Source organism: Heterocephalus glaber, unplaced genomic scaffold (assembly GCF_053883595.1).
Source record: "Heterocephalus glaber isolate CG9 unplaced genomic scaffold, H.glaber_assembly_v1.0 deba00001689, whole genome shotgun sequence".
Lineage (NCBI taxonomy): Eukaryota > Metazoa > Chordata > Mammalia > Rodentia > Bathyergidae > Heterocephalus > Heterocephalus glaber.
In genome coordinates, this window is record NW_028258414.1 from 7,712,674 (window position 1) to 7,733,643 (window position 20,970).

Below are 20,970 nucleotides of genomic sequence, written 5' to 3' on the forward strand. Positions count from 1 at the left end.
CAACTGAGCTACATCCCCGGCCCAGTGGGAGATCTTTGGGTCACTGGGGTCATGCCCTTGCGGGACAGTGGGATCCCAGCCCCTCCACCTCCTTTCATTTGCTTTCCACACATGAAGTGAGTGGCTACCTGGCTCCACCCCAAGCTCCCTGTCATGCTGAGCTGCGGCAGACCCATGAGCAATGGGGCCTGCCATTCATGGACTGAAACTTCCCAAACTGGGGTAAATAAATTTTTTCTCTTATTAAGATGATGGTCTCAGGTATTTGTCCAGTGATGGAAAGTGGACGAACGCAGGGTTCAATGACAGCAGGGTTCTCCTCAGGATGGCTGGAGGCACCACAGACTGAGATGCAGAAAGCAGGGGAGGGAGGAGCTGAAGTCCAGGCCCTAGAATCTCAGGGTTACTCCGTGCACCAAGACACAAATGGGCCATAATGCCAGTGGGATGAGCATGGTGCAGCCATTTTGGGAAACAGTTGGGGGGCTCTTCAAGAAGTTAACCATCACTCCCACAGGACTGAGCCATTCCACCATGAAGAATACACACAAGAGAAATGAACTTGTGTGAACACGTCCACAGCAGCACCATTTCCAATGGTGAAATAGTGGAAACAACCCAGATGCCCCTTACTGATGAATGGGTACAGACAGGGTGGTCTGTCCAGGTCATGGAGTGTTCGTTAACCCTTGGAAGGAATGAGGTACCACCTGCCTCAACACAGATAAACCCTGTAACCAGTGGTATCATGCTCCCCCCAAAGCCAGCCACAACAGGTCATCCTCGTATGATTCCAGTTATGCCAAGTGTCCAGAACAGGTGAATCTGCAGAGACAGGAAGTAGAGGTTAGCAGGGCTGAAGAGTGGGAGGCGAGGGGTGGGTGGGTTAACTATACAAAGGTTGGCATAGGCGTGATGATGAAAATGTTCCAAACCTAGATTCAAAAATAAGCCATGGCTATACGACTATAAATATATTAAAATATTGATCTGTACACCTTATGTGGTTGAAATCTTTCTTTAATAATTGAACCTTATGATATAGAAATAAGTGGCTGGGGATTTAGCTCAATGGCACTGTGCCTACCTTGCAAGCACAAGGTTCTGGGTTTGACCCCCAGAACTGAAAAACAAAATAATGAAACATATTCTCCACTTAAAAAAGAAAGGACAAACAAAAGCCTCACCTTGCCCCAAAGGAGACTTTGCTGTGAAAGCTAAAGGTCTCCAGCCCCAGAAATAACTTGAGAATCTGCTCTTGAATCCATTCTCCCTGTGCACTTCTGTGCATACGTCCTTGTGGAAATTATTGGTATTATTTTATGCAGTTCCCTTGTTATTGTCATGTACGTATTAACATTGTACATAACATGCCTCAACTTGCTTTCTTCACTGGCCCTTTCTTGGTGATATCCTGATGGGCATCAGTTTCTCACAAACAATGAGGGAGTGAACATCTTGTGCATGTGTCTTCCTTTCCTTTCCTTTTTTGGGGGGAGGGAGGCGACACTGGGGACTGAACCCAGGGCCTCCGCATTGGCTATATCCCTATCCCTATTTTTTATTTTTATTTTTGAGACACGGTCTCACTAAGTCACCCAGGCTGGGGTGCACATATGTCCAGGATAGAAGTCATGAAGTAGAATTGGGGTAAGCCTTTTTGTCAGATTGCTGTTACTTTTACAATTAAAAAACAAACCAAGTGGTTTGGGGCAAGGACATCCAACTCCTTCCCAGGAGGTGTACCTTGGGCAGTGTTCAAGAATGAGCAGGAATTTACCAAGTGGACAAAGTGCTGATTCGGGGATAGCGTGTCAGAGGAAAGAGATTTTTGTTTTGTTTTGCAAAAGTGAAGTATAAAATTTAAGGAAAGAGAATTGTATCGCTTTTCAAATGGCAGGATTTAACACTTAAATTCACAGACAGAGCCGCACACAAGGTTAGCCTGCGTGGATCTTACAAAGACAACTGAGTCTGCCTCTTGGTATAACGCAGCTGGATAACCGTTCCCAGCGCAGGAAACAAGTGGATGCCATCACCACACTGTCTCTTGTGCAAAAGAAAGGGAAAATTGGGTAGCAGTCCCCTGAGAAGGAGGGATTTCTGCCTTTTAGAAATGTGTTCTAAGGCACCAGAGAAGTTGGCAACCTGCAACCTGTTAGACTAACCCCAGCCCAGAGAAGGAAGCAGGTCTCGCTGCCAACTCGCCAACCTTGGTTGCAAAGATGGGGGTGGAGGTGTGTGGGGGAGGGTACAACCACTTCCCGGGGAGTCCTATCCCTGCATTCCAACACACACACACACACACACACACACACACACACACACACACACACACACACACACACACGGCGGCACTGGACAGCAGAGCAGCAGGTCCATCTCAGATGACGTCTCACCAGCGGGATGTCCTGAACTGCCCCCCTCGCCCCTCTACGTCTGTCTCCGCCTCTGCTCCAGTTACTACCACGTGGGGCTCTGCACATCCACGGCGGGACGAGAAGTGGCTCTGGAACGCTGAATTTAACTGGGGAGAAGGCTTTCCCACACCGACAGGCAGAGGGCGGCGAGGGCGAGCTTGCCGGGCCACCCTCCAGGGCTTTCTGCAGACCCGGGGAGGGGCGGCGCATGGGCGTGGGCGTGGGGCGCACCCCGGCCCTCCCCAGCCGTATCTGCAGGCGCGCACCCCGCGCGCCCCTATTTCGGGGCAAACTCTCCGCTCCTAGCGCGCAGGACAGAGTTGAAAGCCGACCGCCCCGGAGTGGGAGGAGAAGAGCAGACACCGGAACGGGAACCCTGAGCGGAATCCTGCGCCCGGGTCGCAGGGAGGAAGAATCCACTGGCCCAGCCCCATCCAAATCAACGGGGCTAAACAGACACGCCCTGTGGTCCCCAGCGACAGACACGGCCCCGGCGACGCTACGACCACACCGCAGCCGCCAAGCCCCTCCTTTCGAGCAGCTCCCGGCCGCCGCTGCCAGCGGCCGAGGCGCACCCATGGAGCTGGGCATGGAGGGCGCGGCGGGCGACCCGTACCGGCGGCCGGCGAGGCGCACGCAGTGGCTGCTGAGCGCCCTCGCGCACCACTACGGGCTGGACCGCGGCGTGGAGAACGAGATCGTGGTGCTGGCCACGGGCCTGGACCAGTACCTGCAGGAGGTTTTCCACCACCTGGACTGCCGCGGCGCCGGCCGCCTGCCCCGCGCCGACTTCCGAGCGCTCTGCGCCGTGCTGGGACTGCGCGCCGAGGGCGCCGCCGCCGGGGATGGCGCCGAGGGAGACGCGAGAGGGGGGGATGTCGCCGCCGACAGGGACTCGAACTCTGGGGTTGTGGTTGCCGACGGGGACACGGATGCCGAGGAGGAGGCGCGCCTGGCGTTGCGCGCCGAGCCCCCAGAGCTCACCTTCCGCCAGTTCCACGCGCGCCTCTGCGGCTACTTTGGCACCCGCGAGGGGCCCCGGCTGCCCCGCGGCGCGCTCAGCGAGCACATCGAGACGCAGATCCGCCTGCGCCGCCCGCGCCGCCGCCGCCGCCGCCCTCCCCGCGCGCCCGGCCCCGACGGCGGCCCGGACGGCAGCGGCCCGGACGGCGAGCGCGTGGCGCGCCTGGAGGAGGAGAACGGCAGCCTGCGCGAGCTGGTGGAGGACCTGCGCGCCGCGCTGCAGAGCAGTGACGCGCGCTGCCTCGCGCTGCAGGTGCGCGGGGTGGGGGGTCAGGGGGTGTGAGGCCAGGGGGTGTGAGGCGGGCGCCTGGTCCGCAGGCTGCTGAGCCTGGACTGGGCGGCGGAGGAGGAAAGGGAATAGGGGGCAGCTCTACCCACCCCACTCGACTTCAGCCTGCTTGCTTCCTGACCTTATCCGACCCCATTCCACTCCACTCCAACCCCATCCCCACCCCCATGTACCCTCTCCTCCATACTGGGGATCTGACCTTAGGAGCCCTCTAATGTGCTACAACACCTGCCCTTTCTATTTTAATTAAGACAGGGTCTTGCCAAGTCGCCCAGGCTGGACTCAGATTTGCCATCCTCCTGCCTCAGCCTCCTGAGTAGCTGGGATTACAGGTGTGCGCCACTGTGCCTGCCCCTGCCCCTATTCTTATCACCCATTCCACCCGCCAAAACTCCAGTCCACACAGACAACCATTCCACACACCACCACCACCGCCAGCGGCCTCCTCAGTGTCATCTTGTCCCTTCTAACCCCACCCTTAAGGGGCTCCCTGCCTAATGGGGCGATAGCTCCTTCTATGATTCAGCAAATACTATGGGACGCCCAGAGTGGCCAACGTTGGATCACAGCGTGGCAGTCTCTTGCCATCAAGCGCCAGCACGGCCAGACCTGCTCCGGGGTGTGATTCATTGGAGGAGCTATGGCCACAGCTCTGGCATCTGGGATCTGTCAACAAATACTTCAGTACTGTGCCCAGCATGTGCCGGGGGCCAGGGGTCAAAGAAGGAAAGAAACAGCTCCCACTCCACGGAAGCCACAAGGGGACCAGGAGAGCATTATACAGTACCTCCCCCACCGCCCTTAACCCAGTCACCTGGAGGGGAGGTCACAGAGAGAATACAGGACTTCGTAGAGGGCCAGCAAGGTGTGGTTTCAGGGCCACGTGTGCACATGGGGACGAGCAGGTGGCATGGGATTGGGCCAAGCCAAGGATGGAGGTGGGAAATCCCCAGTCATGTGTGGGACGCGGGCTGAGAAGATGGCCCCTGATCGTTCATTCATTCTCGGGCATTTATTGGGCACTGACTGTGTGTCAGGGCTGTTCTAGGTTCAGGGAATGAGGCTGTAAAGACAAAGCTCCAGCGTCAAGGGGCAGACAGTTGGGTGCACAGACCCGGAGGAGGGCGGCAATTGCCAGCTTGAAATGTGCATCACCCTGTGGGCCTTGGGGACAAGGAGCCACGGCGGCAGGTTGAAGGCTGTGGACGCTGGAAGCAGGCCACGAAATCGCCAAGTTTGAGAATCACTTTTTTGTGGTTTTTTGGGATGTAGGGTCTTGCTACGTTGTCCAGGCCGCTCTAGAACTCCCTCAACCTCCTGAAGGCTGGCATTACAAGCGTGCGCCCCCAGGCCCAGCCGAGAATCACTGTTATGTAAAGAGCAGAACATGGGCTTCGTGACTTAGTTTTCCTCACCCTGCTTCATTCGGGATTGGCACCGCAGACCCATAAGCAGTGAGCAGTAAAATGCACGGCTTCCTGGCCAACGTGCCTCCGGATGTGCTGAGGGTGCGGTGGCCCAGGGCGCCCTACATCCCTGCTGAGCAGCTGGCGCGGGACGCTCACCCCTGCCCTCTGTCCCTGCAGGTCGGCCTCTGGAAGAGCCAGGCGGGCGCCCGGGAGGCGGCGGCGCGGGAGCTGCGGCGGGCGCAGGGTGCGCTGGCGGCTGCAGAGGCGCGCGCGGGGTGGCTGCGGCGCTGCCATGCCGAGGTGCGGCGACGCGCGGAGGAGGCCCGGCTGGCGGTGCTGCGCAGCCTGCGGCGCGTGCGCGAGCTAGAGGCCCTGGCTCGGCAGGTGCCCGGCCTGCAGCGCTGGGGGAGGAGGCTGGAGACAGAGCTGCGGCGCTACAGGTGAGCGGGGTGCGGCGGGGCTGCACCCACCAGCTCGCGTGTCCCAAGTCGTGTGTGTGGGGGGGGGTGGGGGGTGCAGCCCCTGCCCGCCTGTCCCCGTGTTCTCTCGCTTGTGCCTGCATGTTCCTCACTTTCTTAGTACGATCTTCCATTTTTTTTCGTTCCTTTTCTTTTTAAACAGAGTCTAGCTATATCTTGAACTCACTATATAACCCAGCCTGGCCTCAGATTCACAGTGATCCTCCTGCCTCAGCCTCCCGAGTGTTGGGATTACAGGCGTGCACCACCACACCTGGCACGTTCTTCCATTTCTTAAATCATTCGAGACTCCACTTTTCAGCTCTCCATCCGTTCATGCATCCACTCAACCCACTTTCACCCACGAAGGCCTGTCTGTCCATCCATGCGCACTTCCACTTGACCTGACGGTAGGAAAGCGTCTGAGCGCAGTGCGTGGCTCTGAGCTCAGGGCCTTGTGTGGCTTCTGTCGCTCAGTCCTCAGGACCCTCCTGCGCGGTGGGTTCCACCAGGCTCACACTCTTCAGATGAGGAAACAGATTTCTAATGACCTAGGGCAGGAAGGTGGACTTGGGACAGAGGTTCAGATCCTGGCAGGGCTGCTGACCCGTGTGTGACGTCGGGCCAGTCACCCTGTGGGAACTTGCCTGGAACACGGGAGGCCCCACTGCCAGATGGCGCCAAGGGGCTTCGAGGCCCTGTCTGGCCCGTGGTACTCCTGCCTCTCAGAAGGCAGAGCTCCCTGTCGGTCATAGGCAGCCTGCTCTTCCCCAGCGTCCTGTCCGGGCCAGCGGCCAGGCCTGGCAGCTAGGATGTGACTCCCCAGGGGAGATGGTCATGGGGACAGATGCGTGGCGGGGGCTGGATGAGTGCTGGGGCTGGTGGGGAGCTCAGTGTGGCTGCTGCTGGGAAGAAGGCTGAGCTGGAGCTGAGCCTGGCGCTCCGCCTGGTGGGGTGGGCAGCAGAGCGGGAAAGGAAGCGCATGCTAGGAGATGGGAACAGCATGGCCACCTCCCAGAAACAAAAAGGCTAGAGGAGTCAAGCTGGAGAGGGCAGAAAAGGCCAAGCCACTGAGTCTAGAAGGTGGCCTCAAGGACTTTAGTCTTCTCTTAAAAACAAGAAGCCTCGGGCCAGGAATTTGGCTCAGTGGTTTCGCCGCCTGCTGCGCAAGAGCAAGGACCCGAGTTCAATCCCTGGTACCAGAAAAACCCCAACAAGAAGCCTTGGGAACGTCTTAAGCAAAGAGTGATGGCAGCGACTTGCATTTCAGTCCAGAATTGCCCCGGCCCCAGCTGTGAGCGAGGCAGGAGGAAGGAAAGAGCAAGAGACAGCCAGGAGGAGCCCGGTGAGGGCAGCAGTCACCCCCAGTCTGAGTGGAAGGTGGTTTGGCCCAGACCAGAGGTGGGGCGGTGAGAAGGGGCGGCTTTGAACCTGTGGCCTCGAGGAGGGACCCCATCCTGGACTTCAGAGCTGGGACAGAAGTCACAGGCCGGCGGAGTACCTCCACAGAGGCTGACTCCAGCCAGCATCCTGCCGCTCCAAATGTTTGGATAGTCACTTCCTGTTTGGATAGCTGATCCGCAGAAGAGCAGGGCTGGTTGGCTTGAGGCCGTGTCCAGTCTTGGAACTTTTCCCAAAAGGAGAAATGAAGGGTCTCTTCTTCCTTTTGCCTTAAAGTCACAATTAGTCCTTTACTGCATTAATGCAAGAGCATCTATAAGTACTGGGGTAACCCTTTGCAGTAGAAAAAGTAGATTTCGTTGTTTTCGATTCATGGTTACAATGTGGCTGCAGCACCTCCAGGCCTTGTTATCTGCTGTCCAGGTACAAGGAAGATGGACAGCTGAGCGTGGGGAAGATTTTCTCTGAGGAAGCTTTACCTTTGTAGTCCCCAACAGAATTCATATCTCTATGTCACTGGCCAGAGCTGTGTCCCATGACTTCCCCCACCTGCAAGAGAGCCTCATCACAGTGGCCAGCCCCAAATGAAATCAGGGTTCCATTTTAAGGAAGAGGAGGACATGGCTATAGCAGAGGCCCCAGAGGAGCTGCCTAGTACATGAGACTGAAGACCAGGCAATGAGTGACACTGTATGAAAGCCACCCAGTAAGGATGCAGATGGGCCTGGCTCTTGTTTCTCTGCCCAGCTTCCTGTGGCTTATGGGATGACTTGCCCAGAGCTGTTGCTCTCTGAAGAAAGGAAAGGCGGGGGAGACAGAATAACCATGGCATCCATTGAGCACCAGCTGTGTACCCAGCGGGATGCCTAAGAGAAGAGCCACTACCTGGCTGTCACAGATGAGATGATCTAGGCTGGACAGGATGCTACTTGCTAGGAGGGGACAGCAAGGAGGTCACTAGGGCAAGACTCTCAGTGACTCCAGGGCGGGTCTGGCCAGGGATTCTCACAGCCCACAACATCAGCAGGACATGGCACAGGCTGGGGAGGGGTGGGGAGCTGCATTTTGAGACCCAGGCACTCAGATGTCCCTGCGTGTTGAGTGGGTCATCCCTCCCTCTGTGCCCTAGAGCTACCCCCACCGCCTGCGTGACAGCATGCTGGGGCCTCTGGGTGGACTGCAGTTGTGGGAGGACTGAGCTGTCCCCGGGAGGGACAGATGGAAAGCATTTGTTGGGACCCGGCTCACACTTTTCCCACATCTCGTTCTGGTGCTGGTTATTATAACACTGCAAGGCCGGCATTGTGTGGGCACTTTTCAGGCAAGGAGGCAGAGTCCAGGGTGGGGATGGCTTTAGTAAAGTCACGAACTCCAAACACAGCAGAACTAGGGTGCAGACTCCCCAACTCTCAGTGTCCTGCCACTTCCCTCAATGACATCTCAGAGCCACTTGATCGTTCCTTTCTATGACTTCGATTTAGCTCTCTTTCATCCTGCTCAGCCCTTATGTTACAGGTGCTGTCTAATCCTTTATTTCTTTACCTTTTAAACATACACCACATCCTCCGAATCCATGGGTTCCACATCCATGGATTCAACCAACCAAGGATCAAAAATATATAGGAAAGGGGCCGGGGATTTAGCTCAGTGGTTTCGCCACCTGCCTTGCAAGCGCAACGTCCCGAGTTTGATCCTCGGTACCAAAAAACAAAACAAAACCAAAACCAAACCAAACCAAAACAAAAAAATATATATATGTGAAAAAGATGAATCAGACTTTCTTCTTGTCATTATTCCCTGGACAACACAGAATAGCCACTCATTACAGAGCACTGCCATAGGGTAGGGAGGTAGCTAGGTTCTAGCAAACACTGACATTTTCTACAAGGAACCTGAGCATGGCCCGCGAGAGGTCTCTCCCCTGCACATCCGGAGGGACACTTAGTTATCCTGCTGTCGCTCTGGGCTTGCTGTAATTCCTGAGTTTTCTACATGTTTTACGCCTGCTGTTTCTGTCGTCACAGCAAGTTCCTGGTGCGCTTTGTCAGCTTTGACTGTGAGCCCATCTTTAGCAGAGCTGTGATCCCCAGGAGCCCCCTGAAGAGCCAGGAGTCCCTGAATTCCCCATGCCAGCTCTCTGTGGGGATTTCAGCCACCTCCATTCCTTTTCTTGTTTCTGACCTTGGCTCTGTGCTCTTTCAAATGGTTATGCTGCATCCAGGATTTGAGTATTTGTGGATGGAGGGGGAGCTTCCTGTAGCGCCTCACCCCACAGCCTGCAGTGCATAAGCAACTGAAAACACTGCTTTATTCCTTCAGTCATGTTTTTTGAGTACTTTTTATGGACCACGCCCTGTGGCAGATGCCTGGGCCAGAGAAATGGCACAGATGTGTCTGCTGCCTCTGGTCACCAACAAGCATAATAGGACACAAGTGTGCTGTCTGCAGAGGGGCCACATAGAAGCCACCTTCAGGGTGGCAGCGTCCCAGAGCGCAGAGAAGTATCCGGGTGTCTAAGGGGCTTCGGGCCCCCTTGAGGTAGAGAAGGCCCTGGAGCTGGCCTGGCCCAGGCCCTGGCCCTGCCAGGTGAGACACCCAGCTCCCCCACGCAGGGTCCCTGTCCCGTGGAGGCCACATCAGTCCACGTCCTGCTTTCACAGCTGGGCTCCGTCTCACACCACATCATCTGAGTCAGGAGTGCGGCCTGCCGCACAACACATTCTTGTCCCCAGTAGACTACGCTGATGGTGCAAGAAGAATATGTTGCAATAATGCAAACAGCCTCATATGCAGTATCCGACCTCATCATTCATAAAATGTTACCGAACCTCTGCCAAACCAATCTGCTTCACCGATACTTCTCTCCCAACTCAGACCCGAGCACTCTCCACTTCCCTTTCCTCTGTTTTCTCTTTCTCTTCTTCCTGTCATTAGCCAGGTCTTTTAGGTAAGTGCCAGAAAGCTTAACTCAAACTGACGGGTGAAAAGAAATTGGTTCTTAAACCTGGAAAGGCTAGATATGTCCAGCTTCAGGTATAGCTTGATCCAGGTTCTCAGTGTTACAGGATATGCTGATCTCTGCTTTGCTCCCCTAGTCCCCTTTGGGGTTCCAAGCAAACATCTCCAAAGTTCCGAGTCAGGAAGATCATCTCTTATCTAAGCCACCCCACTCAAGTCCTGGAACTGAGCCTCACTGGGCCAACACATCCAGCCTTGAACCCATCGTGAGGGCCCAAGGTAATGTGATCAGCCTGAGGCTGATGGGTCACGCCTTAGTCACGTGCCCTCTAAATGGGACAGCACAAAACCTGCTAACCTGTGGGACTGAGACCCTCCCGGGAGAACCAAGAGGGAGTCCATCTGCACGTGGACAAACAACGCATGCTTTCTGGAGCTCGTGGCCAAATCATCCCTCTTGTCCCATTGCAGCCCACCCATGGTAGTCCAGACCCTGGGTAGGAGCTGGGCGTGGTGTTACACAGCTGTGACCCCAACATTTGGAAGGCTGAGGCAGGAGGGTCACAAGTTTGAGGCCAGACTCACCTACTGGTGCTGTGCCCCAGCTGTGTGGCTCAAGTGCTGCCCTGCTTGCTGGGGAGGGGGTGAAGCGATCATCCTTCTGCCTCCTTCCCTCACAGGGGCCCCTGGGAAGCACGAAGGCCAGGCTGCTCTTTGGCCACCTCCCAGGCCAGGCCACACAGTGAGACTGCAGGGTGGGTCAGTGAAGGGACAAACACATTCCTGGGTGCTGTCTTAGTTCGAGGGCACCGGCACCTGGGACTGTTGTGCCCAGATTTCGGGGTCCCCGAAGACCACCAAGGAGCCGATTCCGATGTAAACACACAAGGGTTGTTTATTCAAGCTCGAGCAGAGACTCCCAACCGTCACCGTCACTGCCGCAGCGGGTCAAAATTGAGAGCCCCGACTCCAACTCAGCAGGGGTTTTTATAGTGGTTACAGCAAGGTTCTAGATTGGCAATTAAACCTGATTGATTGTGCCTTGCGCACCCAAGCTGCAAACGGTTGCTAACTACTGATTAGCTGTTGCTAGGGGATGGCTGACCACTATCACATGCAGGTGGTCAAAATACATCTTGTGGCTTTTCTTAGAACTGAAATTTATGCCACCAAATTTTAGAATGGAGTCACTTAGGTCTCACAGGACCTTAGCACAGGGCGGCCCCTGTGTGGCCCTGGCCTGGGGCTGCTTCAGTGGCAGCAGCACTCCTGGGAGAGGTCGCCCTGCCCCGGGACATTTCCCTCTCTTGAATGTCTTGGCCACCCGTGGGCAGAGGAGCAGCTGGGACTTGGCAGGAGCCTCGGGACACCTGGGCAGTGGGGGCCGCGCTGTGGGCAGGGCCAGAGCTCAAAGATTCTGAAAGAAGGCAGAGGCAGGTGGCCCAGCTGCGGCGGAGGGGCGGCTGCCTCTGTGGCTTTGTTGTCCTCGAGGATGAAAAGCTGGGGGGGGGGCAGCCCCATCCACCGGCCACTGTGGAGGGGACACAAAGATGAGGCCATCCGAGAGCCACTCCTTTCTTCCGCCCCATGGCGGCAGCCCGGTGGGACCTGCGGGTCAGGGAAGGGACGGGGGGAGGGGCAGGCCCATTGCATCGTCCTTGGAGGTGGCCTGTGGGTGGCCACGGGTGGGGACAGAGGCCCCTTCCAGGGACAAAGCTCAGACTCACAAAGTGCCAGTGAGTGAGGTGGGGTGGGCCCGGCGCTTAGGGCCCATTCAAAGTCCTTCTCACCTCCATGGGCTTCAGTTTCCTGGTCTGCAAAATGTGAGAAGGAGAATACTAATGTCTGCTTCATAGAAGATTAAGCTTCACAGGGCTAACGTGTACAAAGTACCTAGAATAGTGCTTCACATAGAGAAGAGCCTAAGTATTGGAAATTATTATCATTTTCCCTTATTGTAGCAGCCCCTAGATAGAGCAGACCCTGTGAACTGTAATGGTGGTGATGGTGTTAATATTCAGAGTCCAGCTCACAGAGAGCCCTTTGGCCACAGCGACAGCCCAGTAAGCAAATGGACAACTCCAGTTGAGTGTGGTGGGGCTCCAGCACAGAGATGGCCCGAGTAATGCTGGGTGAGAACATCACTGGGGGGCATGCTATCATCTGAGATGGGTTTTGAGGGATGAGTAGGAGTTCTCTCAGACATTGCAGAATTGGGATCCTGTGAGCACAAAGGTTCTTTCTGCCACTTCCCACAGGTGAGCCGAAAAGAAGCTTTAGACTTGTCATTTTGGGGCAGCTACACAAGGGCAGTCGCCTGTGGCCATGACCTCCCCGGTCCCTTTCTTCCCTTTGGTGCCTTGGCAGTTCTTGAAAAGTTCCAACTCAACTTACTTGTGCCTCCATTTCCTCATCTGGAGAATAGGGATAATTTTAGTTAGGGCCTACCCCATATGGCAAGGATTAAATGAGATAGTATAGAAAAAAATTAGAGTTGTGCCTGGCACATAGTGAATGCTTAATAAATGTCCTCTCATGACCCATACCTCACCTGTGATCCTCCCTTGGCCTGGGTGCACACACCCTGAAGGAGGTGGAGGGGTTGGCAGCGGGGAGGCAGGACAGTTCCTCAGAGGAAAGTAGGCTTTTACCAAGAGATGAAAAAGGATGCAGGCCAGGCAGACACTGCGGTGTCCACTCCCCAGCTTCCCCTTGGAAGTGAAAATTCGAGATCTATGAAGACTGTAGCAGAGCGCTGAGCAAAGGGAAGATGAAAACATGGATGTTTAGGCCACTGAGCCAATTGTTTATGTCCAGAAAGTCAGAGTTCGGGGCACATCTTGATGGTGACCATCAGTGAGGGTGGCCCTGTCCACAGAGAAAATCTCTCCCTCCTCAGACACAGGGAGTAAGTGCCATGATCTCCGGTTTGTTCAGCTGGTGCATTCTGGGATATGGACAGTGAAGGTGGTCTCCTGTAGATGAAACTGTGGAAAGAGTTCTGGATTGGAATGTTAGCTGGTAACTAGAACAACATCCCTATGGGGGAAAAAGGGAGATATATTTGTTCCTCAACAAAAAATGTCAAGAGTACACAGCTTCAGGGATGGCTGGATCCAGGAGCTCAAGTCATGAGGGCTAGACTCTTTCCCTTTCCATTTCTTATCTCTGCTTTCTCCTATCTGGCTCTGAGTTCAGACATTCTTCCTGTAATGTAGCAAGATAACTATCATCACTATCAGGATTAGCACCTGTCCTCTCAAATGCCCCTAACAGAAAGAACTTCCCTTTCCCAGTGGTTCCTGCAAAATATTAACTCTGATTTTTCTGACGTGGGCCATCCATGCTCATCCCTGAACCAATCACTGATATCTGGGACATGGAATATGCTGATTGGCCAGGCCAATGTCATGTGAGTTCTCTGGACCAATCACTGCCCCTCTGACTGACTAGACTGGGTCACGTGCCCACCCCCGGCCCTGCTTCTGTCACAGGGACCACGAGAAGGGGATGGGTTTGTTCTCCAAAGAACAACAGGTCTGCTATACTGGGAGCTCCTCGTGTGCAGTGATGGCACCCAGTGCCCTTCTTTTCGGTCCCCACTGCCACTGAGCCTGGCGGGGGGATTTCTGCAGTACCAGGCAAGTGGACAGGCTGTCAGAAATGGCTGCTCTGGATTGGCAGGTGGATGGGTCCTGGCTGAGAGGGCAGAAGCAATTTGGAGAAACTGAGAGTCACCCGAAGTCAGAGACCAAGTAGAGGGTGGGACAGAGATTCTTCACTTTGTCCCTTCATAGTTTTCTCTCAAGATGAGCCGTTGGTTTTTGCGCTGTCCAGGGCATGGGGAGGTGGTGATGAGTGAGGCAGAGTTCCGGCCCTTATCAGCTCATACCCCTTGTGGGGGACAGTAACCCACAGTAACAATAAATCAGTCAACAGGTGAGGCTGAGGTGAAGGGGTGGCTCTCTGGCTATGTCAGGGGTGTGTAGACGTCAGCTCAGGATGCTGTGACAAGGAGCATCGATGGGTGGCTTAAAGGACAGACAGTTACAGTGCTAAGGTCCTGGAGGCTAGAGGCCCAGGTGGAGGTGTCAGTAGCTGGCTTCCTCTGAAGCCTCTCTCCTTGACTTGCAGAATGCCATCTTCACACTGTCTTCCCTCTGTGTCTCTCTCTGCCCAAATTTCCCCTTTCTGTCTGACACCAGTCACAGTGGAGTGGAGGCCACCCCGAGGGCGGCATTGTACCTCACTCAGCTCTGTGCAGAACCTGTCTCCCGATGTGGTCACATTCTGGGAACTGGGGCTCTGCACTTCTACGCGTGAGTTTGGGGGATACAACTAGGACGCATCTCCTAGGAAGTGACATCGGCACTGAGACCTGAAGAACGAGATGGAGCCCCTGATTTGTACAGTTTGGGGCAGGAGTGAATCCGGCAGGAAATGCCCAGGGCTGGGTGTGAACTGGGGGGGTCTACGTGTCTGCTGGGGGATGAGAAGGCTGGACTCTGAGCCAGGTGGGGATGGGTCACTCAAGGGAGGGGACAGGCAGGGCCTTGGGTGCCCCTCCCTCCAGTCCTGCTGAGTCCTGTCCCACAGGTCTCAGATCTGCCTGCCCCTTATCAGCTGCGCCCACCACTCAGGGGCCCCAGTGCTGCCCCCATGTGGTCACATGGGGCCGGGGCGGTCTCTTGACACCCAGATGGAACCTGCAGCTTCCCTTGGCCTCTTCATGTGACCACCATGCCCAGAGTCATCTGGCCCCTGCCTTCCACCCTATCCACAGTGTCCCACCCGCTGCTGTCACACAGACCTGCACCTCCTCCAAGCCCATCAGGCCCTCTCCCGCCACGGGCTCTCTGAGGTCCCCCCAAACCCCCTCCTACCAGAGGCCCCGACCCCTAAGCCTGTGCCCTGTCATCTTGCACAGCCCTTGTCCTTTTCTGACTTTCAGTTATCTTGGTGACAGTTTCCCTAAAGTCTGTCACAGCCACCTCCCACACGCATGTGAATCAGGGGCCACTCGGGTGCTAAGGAGAGTGACAGTGGTAGCCCCACTCTCTTGTAAGCATGGATTGATTAAAGGTGGCTGGGCTGGCTGGGGCTTGGAGGTTTCTCAGCCCCCGCCGTACCCACATGATGTCCCTGAGAGCCTGGGGTCCAGGTGGGCTCGGACGCTGCTGTCCAACCCCAGGCCTGAGCCCTTGCCCATCTGCCTGATTTATTTTCGGCTCTTCCTCCTGCTGTTGTTCTTTTGTTTGCTCCGCTGTCTCTGCTTCCTGCGGGGCTTTTCTGCTCAGGAAACACCACCGGGCAAAGGAAGCCGCTGCCTGCGGACCTCCAGCACCTCCCAGGCAGGTTCCCCGGAGTGGCTGTAGCCTGCTGCCCACCCCACCTCGGAGGGCCTTGGCTGCAGCCTGGGGGTCCCGGCAGCCCGGTGGCTTCCTGAAGCCTTGCCAAGGTCCAGTGGCTCAGGAGGTTGGGAGCGGAGAGAGAAACAAACACCGGTGATGTTTTCCATCCATGCCAGAAAAAGCCAAGCCTGGGGCCGGATGGTCTCTTGCTGTGTCACCTGGCTTTGATGCGACACAGTGAAGTATCCCTAGGTTACCTTCTCAGGTGGTCTGGTCAAACACGCATCTCCAGCAACTGGGAAGGGATCTGCAGGGGTACTGAAGGCCGTGATGAGTTGATTTTGGGTAAGCGGTGACTAGGGTGGGCCTCCAGGACCAGGCTCAGCCTTCTAGGTAAGAGAAAAAGTTCTTCTGTGCATGTGGCTGCCTGCGAGCCTCCCTCTGTAGATTTCAGATGTGCTTAGCTGTCCCCCTTCACAAAGGCCTTGTCCTTGTAGTAACTGCCTTGACACAAGGCTCTGATGGGTCCCTCCGGTGGCCCTGCTTCTCTGGTTGAGCCTGACTGTATAGGGCCAGAGCCAAGAGGGCCACATTTCTAAGCACCTGCACTGGGGATTTATCTATATAACCCCTCTTGCCACCCAAGCAGGCTGTGAGTGGTTTATCATGACAATGCTTTAGGCCACAAGTAACAAAACGCAGTTCTGAATGGCTTAAACCACAAGAACATTTATGATCTTGAACGAGAAGTCCAGGTGACAGCAGTTTTTGGCAACTCTGTAATCTTTTCAAAAACCCAGTTCTTCCCACTGCAAGGGCTTCTTGTGGTCACAGAATAGCTGCCATGGCCTAGGCATCACTGCCACATCCAGAGGCAGAAAAATGACTGCTTCTCCTTGGACTTTCCATTTCTCAGGGTCTTCCTGGCAAACCTCCTCTCACCTCTCATTGGCCAGAATCACATTACAGGCCTGTTCCTAAACCAGTCCTTGGCAAAAGGAAGGAATCATCACAGTTGGCTTAGATCAATTGTGTCTCCTCTCTGGGAGCCATTGGGGTAATAACAGATGCTGCTAACAGTGCTGATGGGGTGTGGCTGTTTGGATGGTTGCATTTGGTTTCTATGTCAACCATAACAAACAGCCACAAACTAGTGGCTTGAAACACCACCAGTTTATGACCTTACGATTCTGTAGGCCAGGCATCCAGGCAGGCATGGCTGGGTGTCTGCTTGGGCCCTCACAAGGCCACAGTCAAGGTCCCTGGCCGGTCTGGAGGTCTGGGAAGAAGCTGTTACCAGCCCCTCTTAGCTGTTGAAGAATCCAGTCCTTTTGTTCTGGGACCGAGGCCCTGTTTCCTTGCTGGCTGACAGCGGGGGTCCCTCTGCATTCTGTCTTCTGCGGGCTCTTCTTCCAGCCAGAAACGACCCGACCTGAGTCCTTCTCACTCATCACCCCTTCTCACTTCCTCTCCCACACTAGCAGAGAAAGTGTTCTGCTTTAGAGAAAGATAGGGGCATTCACCCCTATGTCCAGGCAGCAGTGCCTCAGGACACCACCCCACCATGGCCTGACAGCTCAGCTCCCTGGGAACAAGGCTGGGAGATCTTCCGGGCCATTCCTGGGTATTCTTTCCACCCCAGCAGTGACCTTGGTGCCCACTCCGGTAGGGCACCCAGTTTCCTGGAAAGAATGAAGTTAGAGAGGCAAAGGGTGTTGCACAAGGCTGCACCTGTCAGGGGTTATGGTGGCAAATGACAGAAATGGACACTGCCCACTGGAGCAGGAAGGGAACTGCCAGGCAGGGCCTGGGAAGCTAACAGGATGTGTGTGTGGGGCTCCCATCACCCCAGCTCTGCTGCTGCTGTCACTGCCCCATGCCACCCAACTCCACAGTGAGTGTGATGTGAGCCTGTGCCTGAGGAGGAGCATGTGCCCTGCAGACTGTCACAGCTGTAGATTCAGCTCTCCCTGTCTTCACCATGATCACCAGTGTGGCCCTCTGTCCCCAGACAGATGGCTGGCTTATGCCAACCCACTTCAATGCCCTTAGCAAACCCACAGGTGCTGGTTGGCCACAGGGTACAGGGGAGGCTTCCATTCTCCCAGCTGACTGAGCTGCTTTCCTTGGACAGTTTCCCCACAGAAGGCAGAAGTCACCAGCTAACTCTGGGACAAGAAAGCAACAGCCCCTGGGCTGATTCCACCCCTAGGGCTGGTTTTGGACCATCCACAAAGAGTTCTTGTACATTCTTAAATGGTTGAAAAAAATAAAAAAGGGATAATATTTCATGACACAGGACAATGTCATGAAATTCAGATTTTAGTGCTCACGAGTAAAGATTTCCTGGGAGCACAGCCAGGCTTATCTGTTTGTGTGTTCTCAGTGGTTGCCTATGTGCCATGGTGATCATATGGGCTTCAAAGCCCAGCATACTTACTCTTTGGCCTTTGCAGAGTGTCTGTCTTTGGGTGCACCATTGTGGCTTCCTTGATGCTCTGAATCACTTCAAAACATTTACCTTTCATGGTCGCTTTGCATTTGGGGAAGAACTGGAAGTTACACGATGCCAGGTCCGATGAACAAGGTAGATGCAGACGTGGTGATGCTTTTACAAGCATGCCCTGATGTTGGATGGCACCAGGCAGCAGTACTCACTGCATTTTTATCACACCTTGTAAAAACACTCAGGAAAGAGGACTTCCAGAACTGCTTCAGAAAGAGGCAAGAATAATGGGATAAGTGTATTTAAAGTGAGGGGGAGGGTTCTGAGGGGAATGAATGGCAACATGTCTTCTACTGTGATACATTTTTTTTTTTTGGTACCGGGGATCAAACTCGGGACCTTGCGCTTGGCTTGTGAGGCAGGCGGCGGAACCACTGAGCTAAATCCTCGGCCCTGTAATACATTTTTGAAATTGAAACATTCACCTTGTATTTTGGTCACTTGTAAATAAGTGGCAACATCCTTATAACTGACATGCTGGCTTTGTGGCTTCTAAATCTGACTCTGAGACACCTCATGTATTCTGAGCAGCAGACTTGGATTGGGGCAGGGGTCCGAATGGGTTCTCTCCCTTCTTATTCCCATTCCCTTCCTGCCCCGTAGGAAACCATTCTCCTGGGCACAGTGGCTGCCCCGCCTACCCTCAGCTTCACCAGAGACTGATCAGAGAAAATGGAAAATGCTAGAAATAAGCAATTCATGTTTGGTGTACTGCTGTGGGAAGTGGTACAATCTCACACCTTCCTGGTCTTTCCTACTTTTGAATGTGCATCACCACTGTTCCTGCATATCCACACTGTCCCCACTTTCAGGTTCAGGCAGGGACCCAGCTTTGGAGTTCTCCACAGAGTGAGGGTGGCTGTGTCCATTCACATGGGATTTAGGAGCCTGATAGACGCCTTATCAATGTTCATTTTAGTGGTTTGATCATCAGTCAAATAATACCCACAAAGATTTGGGACTTTCTTAGTCTGTTTGCCGTTGCTATAACAAAACTGTTGAGGCTGGCTAATGTACAAAGAATGCAAGTTTATTCAGCTTACAGATTTGGAGGCTGAGAAATCCAAGACCACGGCACTGGCATCTGGCGAGGTCTTCTTTCGCGTGAGAACCTGACAGAGGGCATGGCGTGGGGGACTGAGCAAGTGAGCTAGTTTGGGTCTCTTCTTATAAAGCTACTGATCCTATCACGAGGGCCCCACCCTACAAGCTCATCTGACCCCAGGGACTTCTCTAGTGTCCCCCTGCCAAATACCATCGCCACATGAATTTGAGGATTAACTTGAACTTTGGGGGACACACTGAAACCACAGCCACGGTGGTGGCAGGAGTCTCGCTTGTGATTATTTTGTGTTGATCTGAACAACAGAGTGAAGTCCTGGGTTCAGGTCATGATAGTCTAAGCAGACTTCTCACTGCACAGACATGATAGTGGATTACACTGGTGATGTACACGTGGGAATTACGGTCCTGGGCCAAGAGATTATGAACTGGTCCTTTAACTTCTAACCTATTTGTCCTCTACTGGACATTGCTGACCCAGCTCTCTGGCACCATAGCTGTGCTTCCTGTCTGCACCCCCCAGTTCTGTGGCCATGAGCCACGCATGACCACTGAGCACCTGGAGTGTAGCTAGTATGGCTGAGGGACCACAGTTTTAGTTTTATTTAAATCTGAATTAGTTTCATTACCCACATGTGACTAGTGGCTGCCATAAGGAGAGTGCAGATCAGACTTTTCAACTGGGATCTACAACTGGTGATATTCACGTTTATTTGAAGTTTTGGACAAAAAAGAAATGAGTATTGGAGAAGGAAAAGGAACAAGGAGGACCCTGTGGGCACAGGATGGGAGGCTGCTTTGTTGAGTGCCCGTGACAATGAGAGTCAGAGTGAGAGGAGACCTGTATTAATGCTGACTTTCATCCTGTGAGCTGCAGGGATTTGCACTTGAAAGAGAGGTGCAGGACTCAATGAGGGACCCTTGACCCAGGGTTAAACAGAGACAAGCGGGGCTGTGTAGACCCAGAGGCTCCTCAGCAAAGGGGCTGGGAAGTTGCAGACCAGCTAGGCACCGACAGACCGGGATCCTGCATCCACTCTTCCCAGGGCCTGCCATGGTCCCGCTGGCTGGCCTGGCAGCCTCTGAGCCCCATTCCACAGGTGAGCACTGGAGTGTGGCTGCCATTGCCAGGTCTGGGCTGCCCCATGGGACATGAAGCCAAGATCAGGGAGGAATCTAGAACAGGGAGACGCCATGACATCAGTGTGTCCCCAGAGATGTTCGGCAGGGTTGAGGGAAGAGGGTTTGTTTCAGTGGCCGGGAGGACAGGGCTCCTGACCCTCGGGGTCCTGCTGAGAACACAGCCTGTGGACAGGACCTGTGCCCCACACGACTTCCGTGTGTCCCAGTGGACATCCGTGCTGTGAAAGGTTTGTTCTCACTGTGAAAGGCTAACTCTGCTTTAGGCAGAAACACAATTTTTTTCTGCATGGTTTTAATATACAAAGAATTTGTCAAGAATGCAAGACTGTGTGAATTGAAGGAAGGTTGTACTTTGCTTTGTTTGTATTTCCCAAGAGTTGCTCATTTCAGAACCGGATCACAGAGTGACAACACTTGTGGCCCTTACCCGGCTAAGGAGGAATGCCTGTGTCCACTAGTAGTGCTTACCCTTCTGTCCCCATGAGTCTGCACGTGCAGCTGTCTGTTTATCCATCCACCCATTCATCCATCTACCTACCTATCTACCTGCCTATTTGAATATATTTTCTTAGTCCTTATTTCAAAATGTTAAATTCAGGAAAAGAGCATCAACAGTGTTCAAGTGAATATTACCTTACCCCTGTTGAATTCAAACATAGCAATTATAAGTAGGTTAAGTATTGAAAACTTCATTTTGCCTGAGTACTCATATTGAAATGTATATTATAAAAATTACTTTTCTTTTTCATTTAAATAACTGTTAGGACACCATCACGTTAATTCTTTCAAAGTAGATGTGAAAGCAGGGGATATTATTATCTAGCTCATTTTAGGATAGTAGAGGGATGTTCCAAAATATCCATCTGTATTAGCCAGTCCTCTGGCACTGTTAGAAAATACCTGAGACAAGGCCGGGGATTTAGCTCAGTGGTTTCGCCGCCTGCTGCGCA

At 54.1% G+C, this 20,970-nt stretch overlaps 1 protein-coding gene across 3 annotated transcripts in view; it reads left to right on the top strand.

Moving 5' to 3' along the window:
* The first annotated feature begins 2,384 nt into the window (after positions 1-2,384).
* Positions 2,385-20,970, top strand: part of Efcc1 (EF-hand and coiled-coil domain containing 1) — a 30,679-nt gene continuing 12,093 nt past the window's right edge. Inside the window, exons 1-2 of one of the 3 annotated variants that reach the window (XR_015446497.1) lie at positions 2,385-3,696; positions 5,319-5,581. Coding sequence is in view for 2 of the 3 variants with exons in the window: in XM_087199086.1 (XP_087055212.1) it covers positions 2,629-3,696; positions 5,319-5,581 (1,331 nt within the window). In the remaining variant the exon portion in view is untranslated. The remainder of the gene's footprint in view (positions 3,697-5,318; positions 5,582-20,970) is intronic. The other 2 variants (XM_087199086.1, XM_004855640.3) reach the window with 2 other exon arrangements.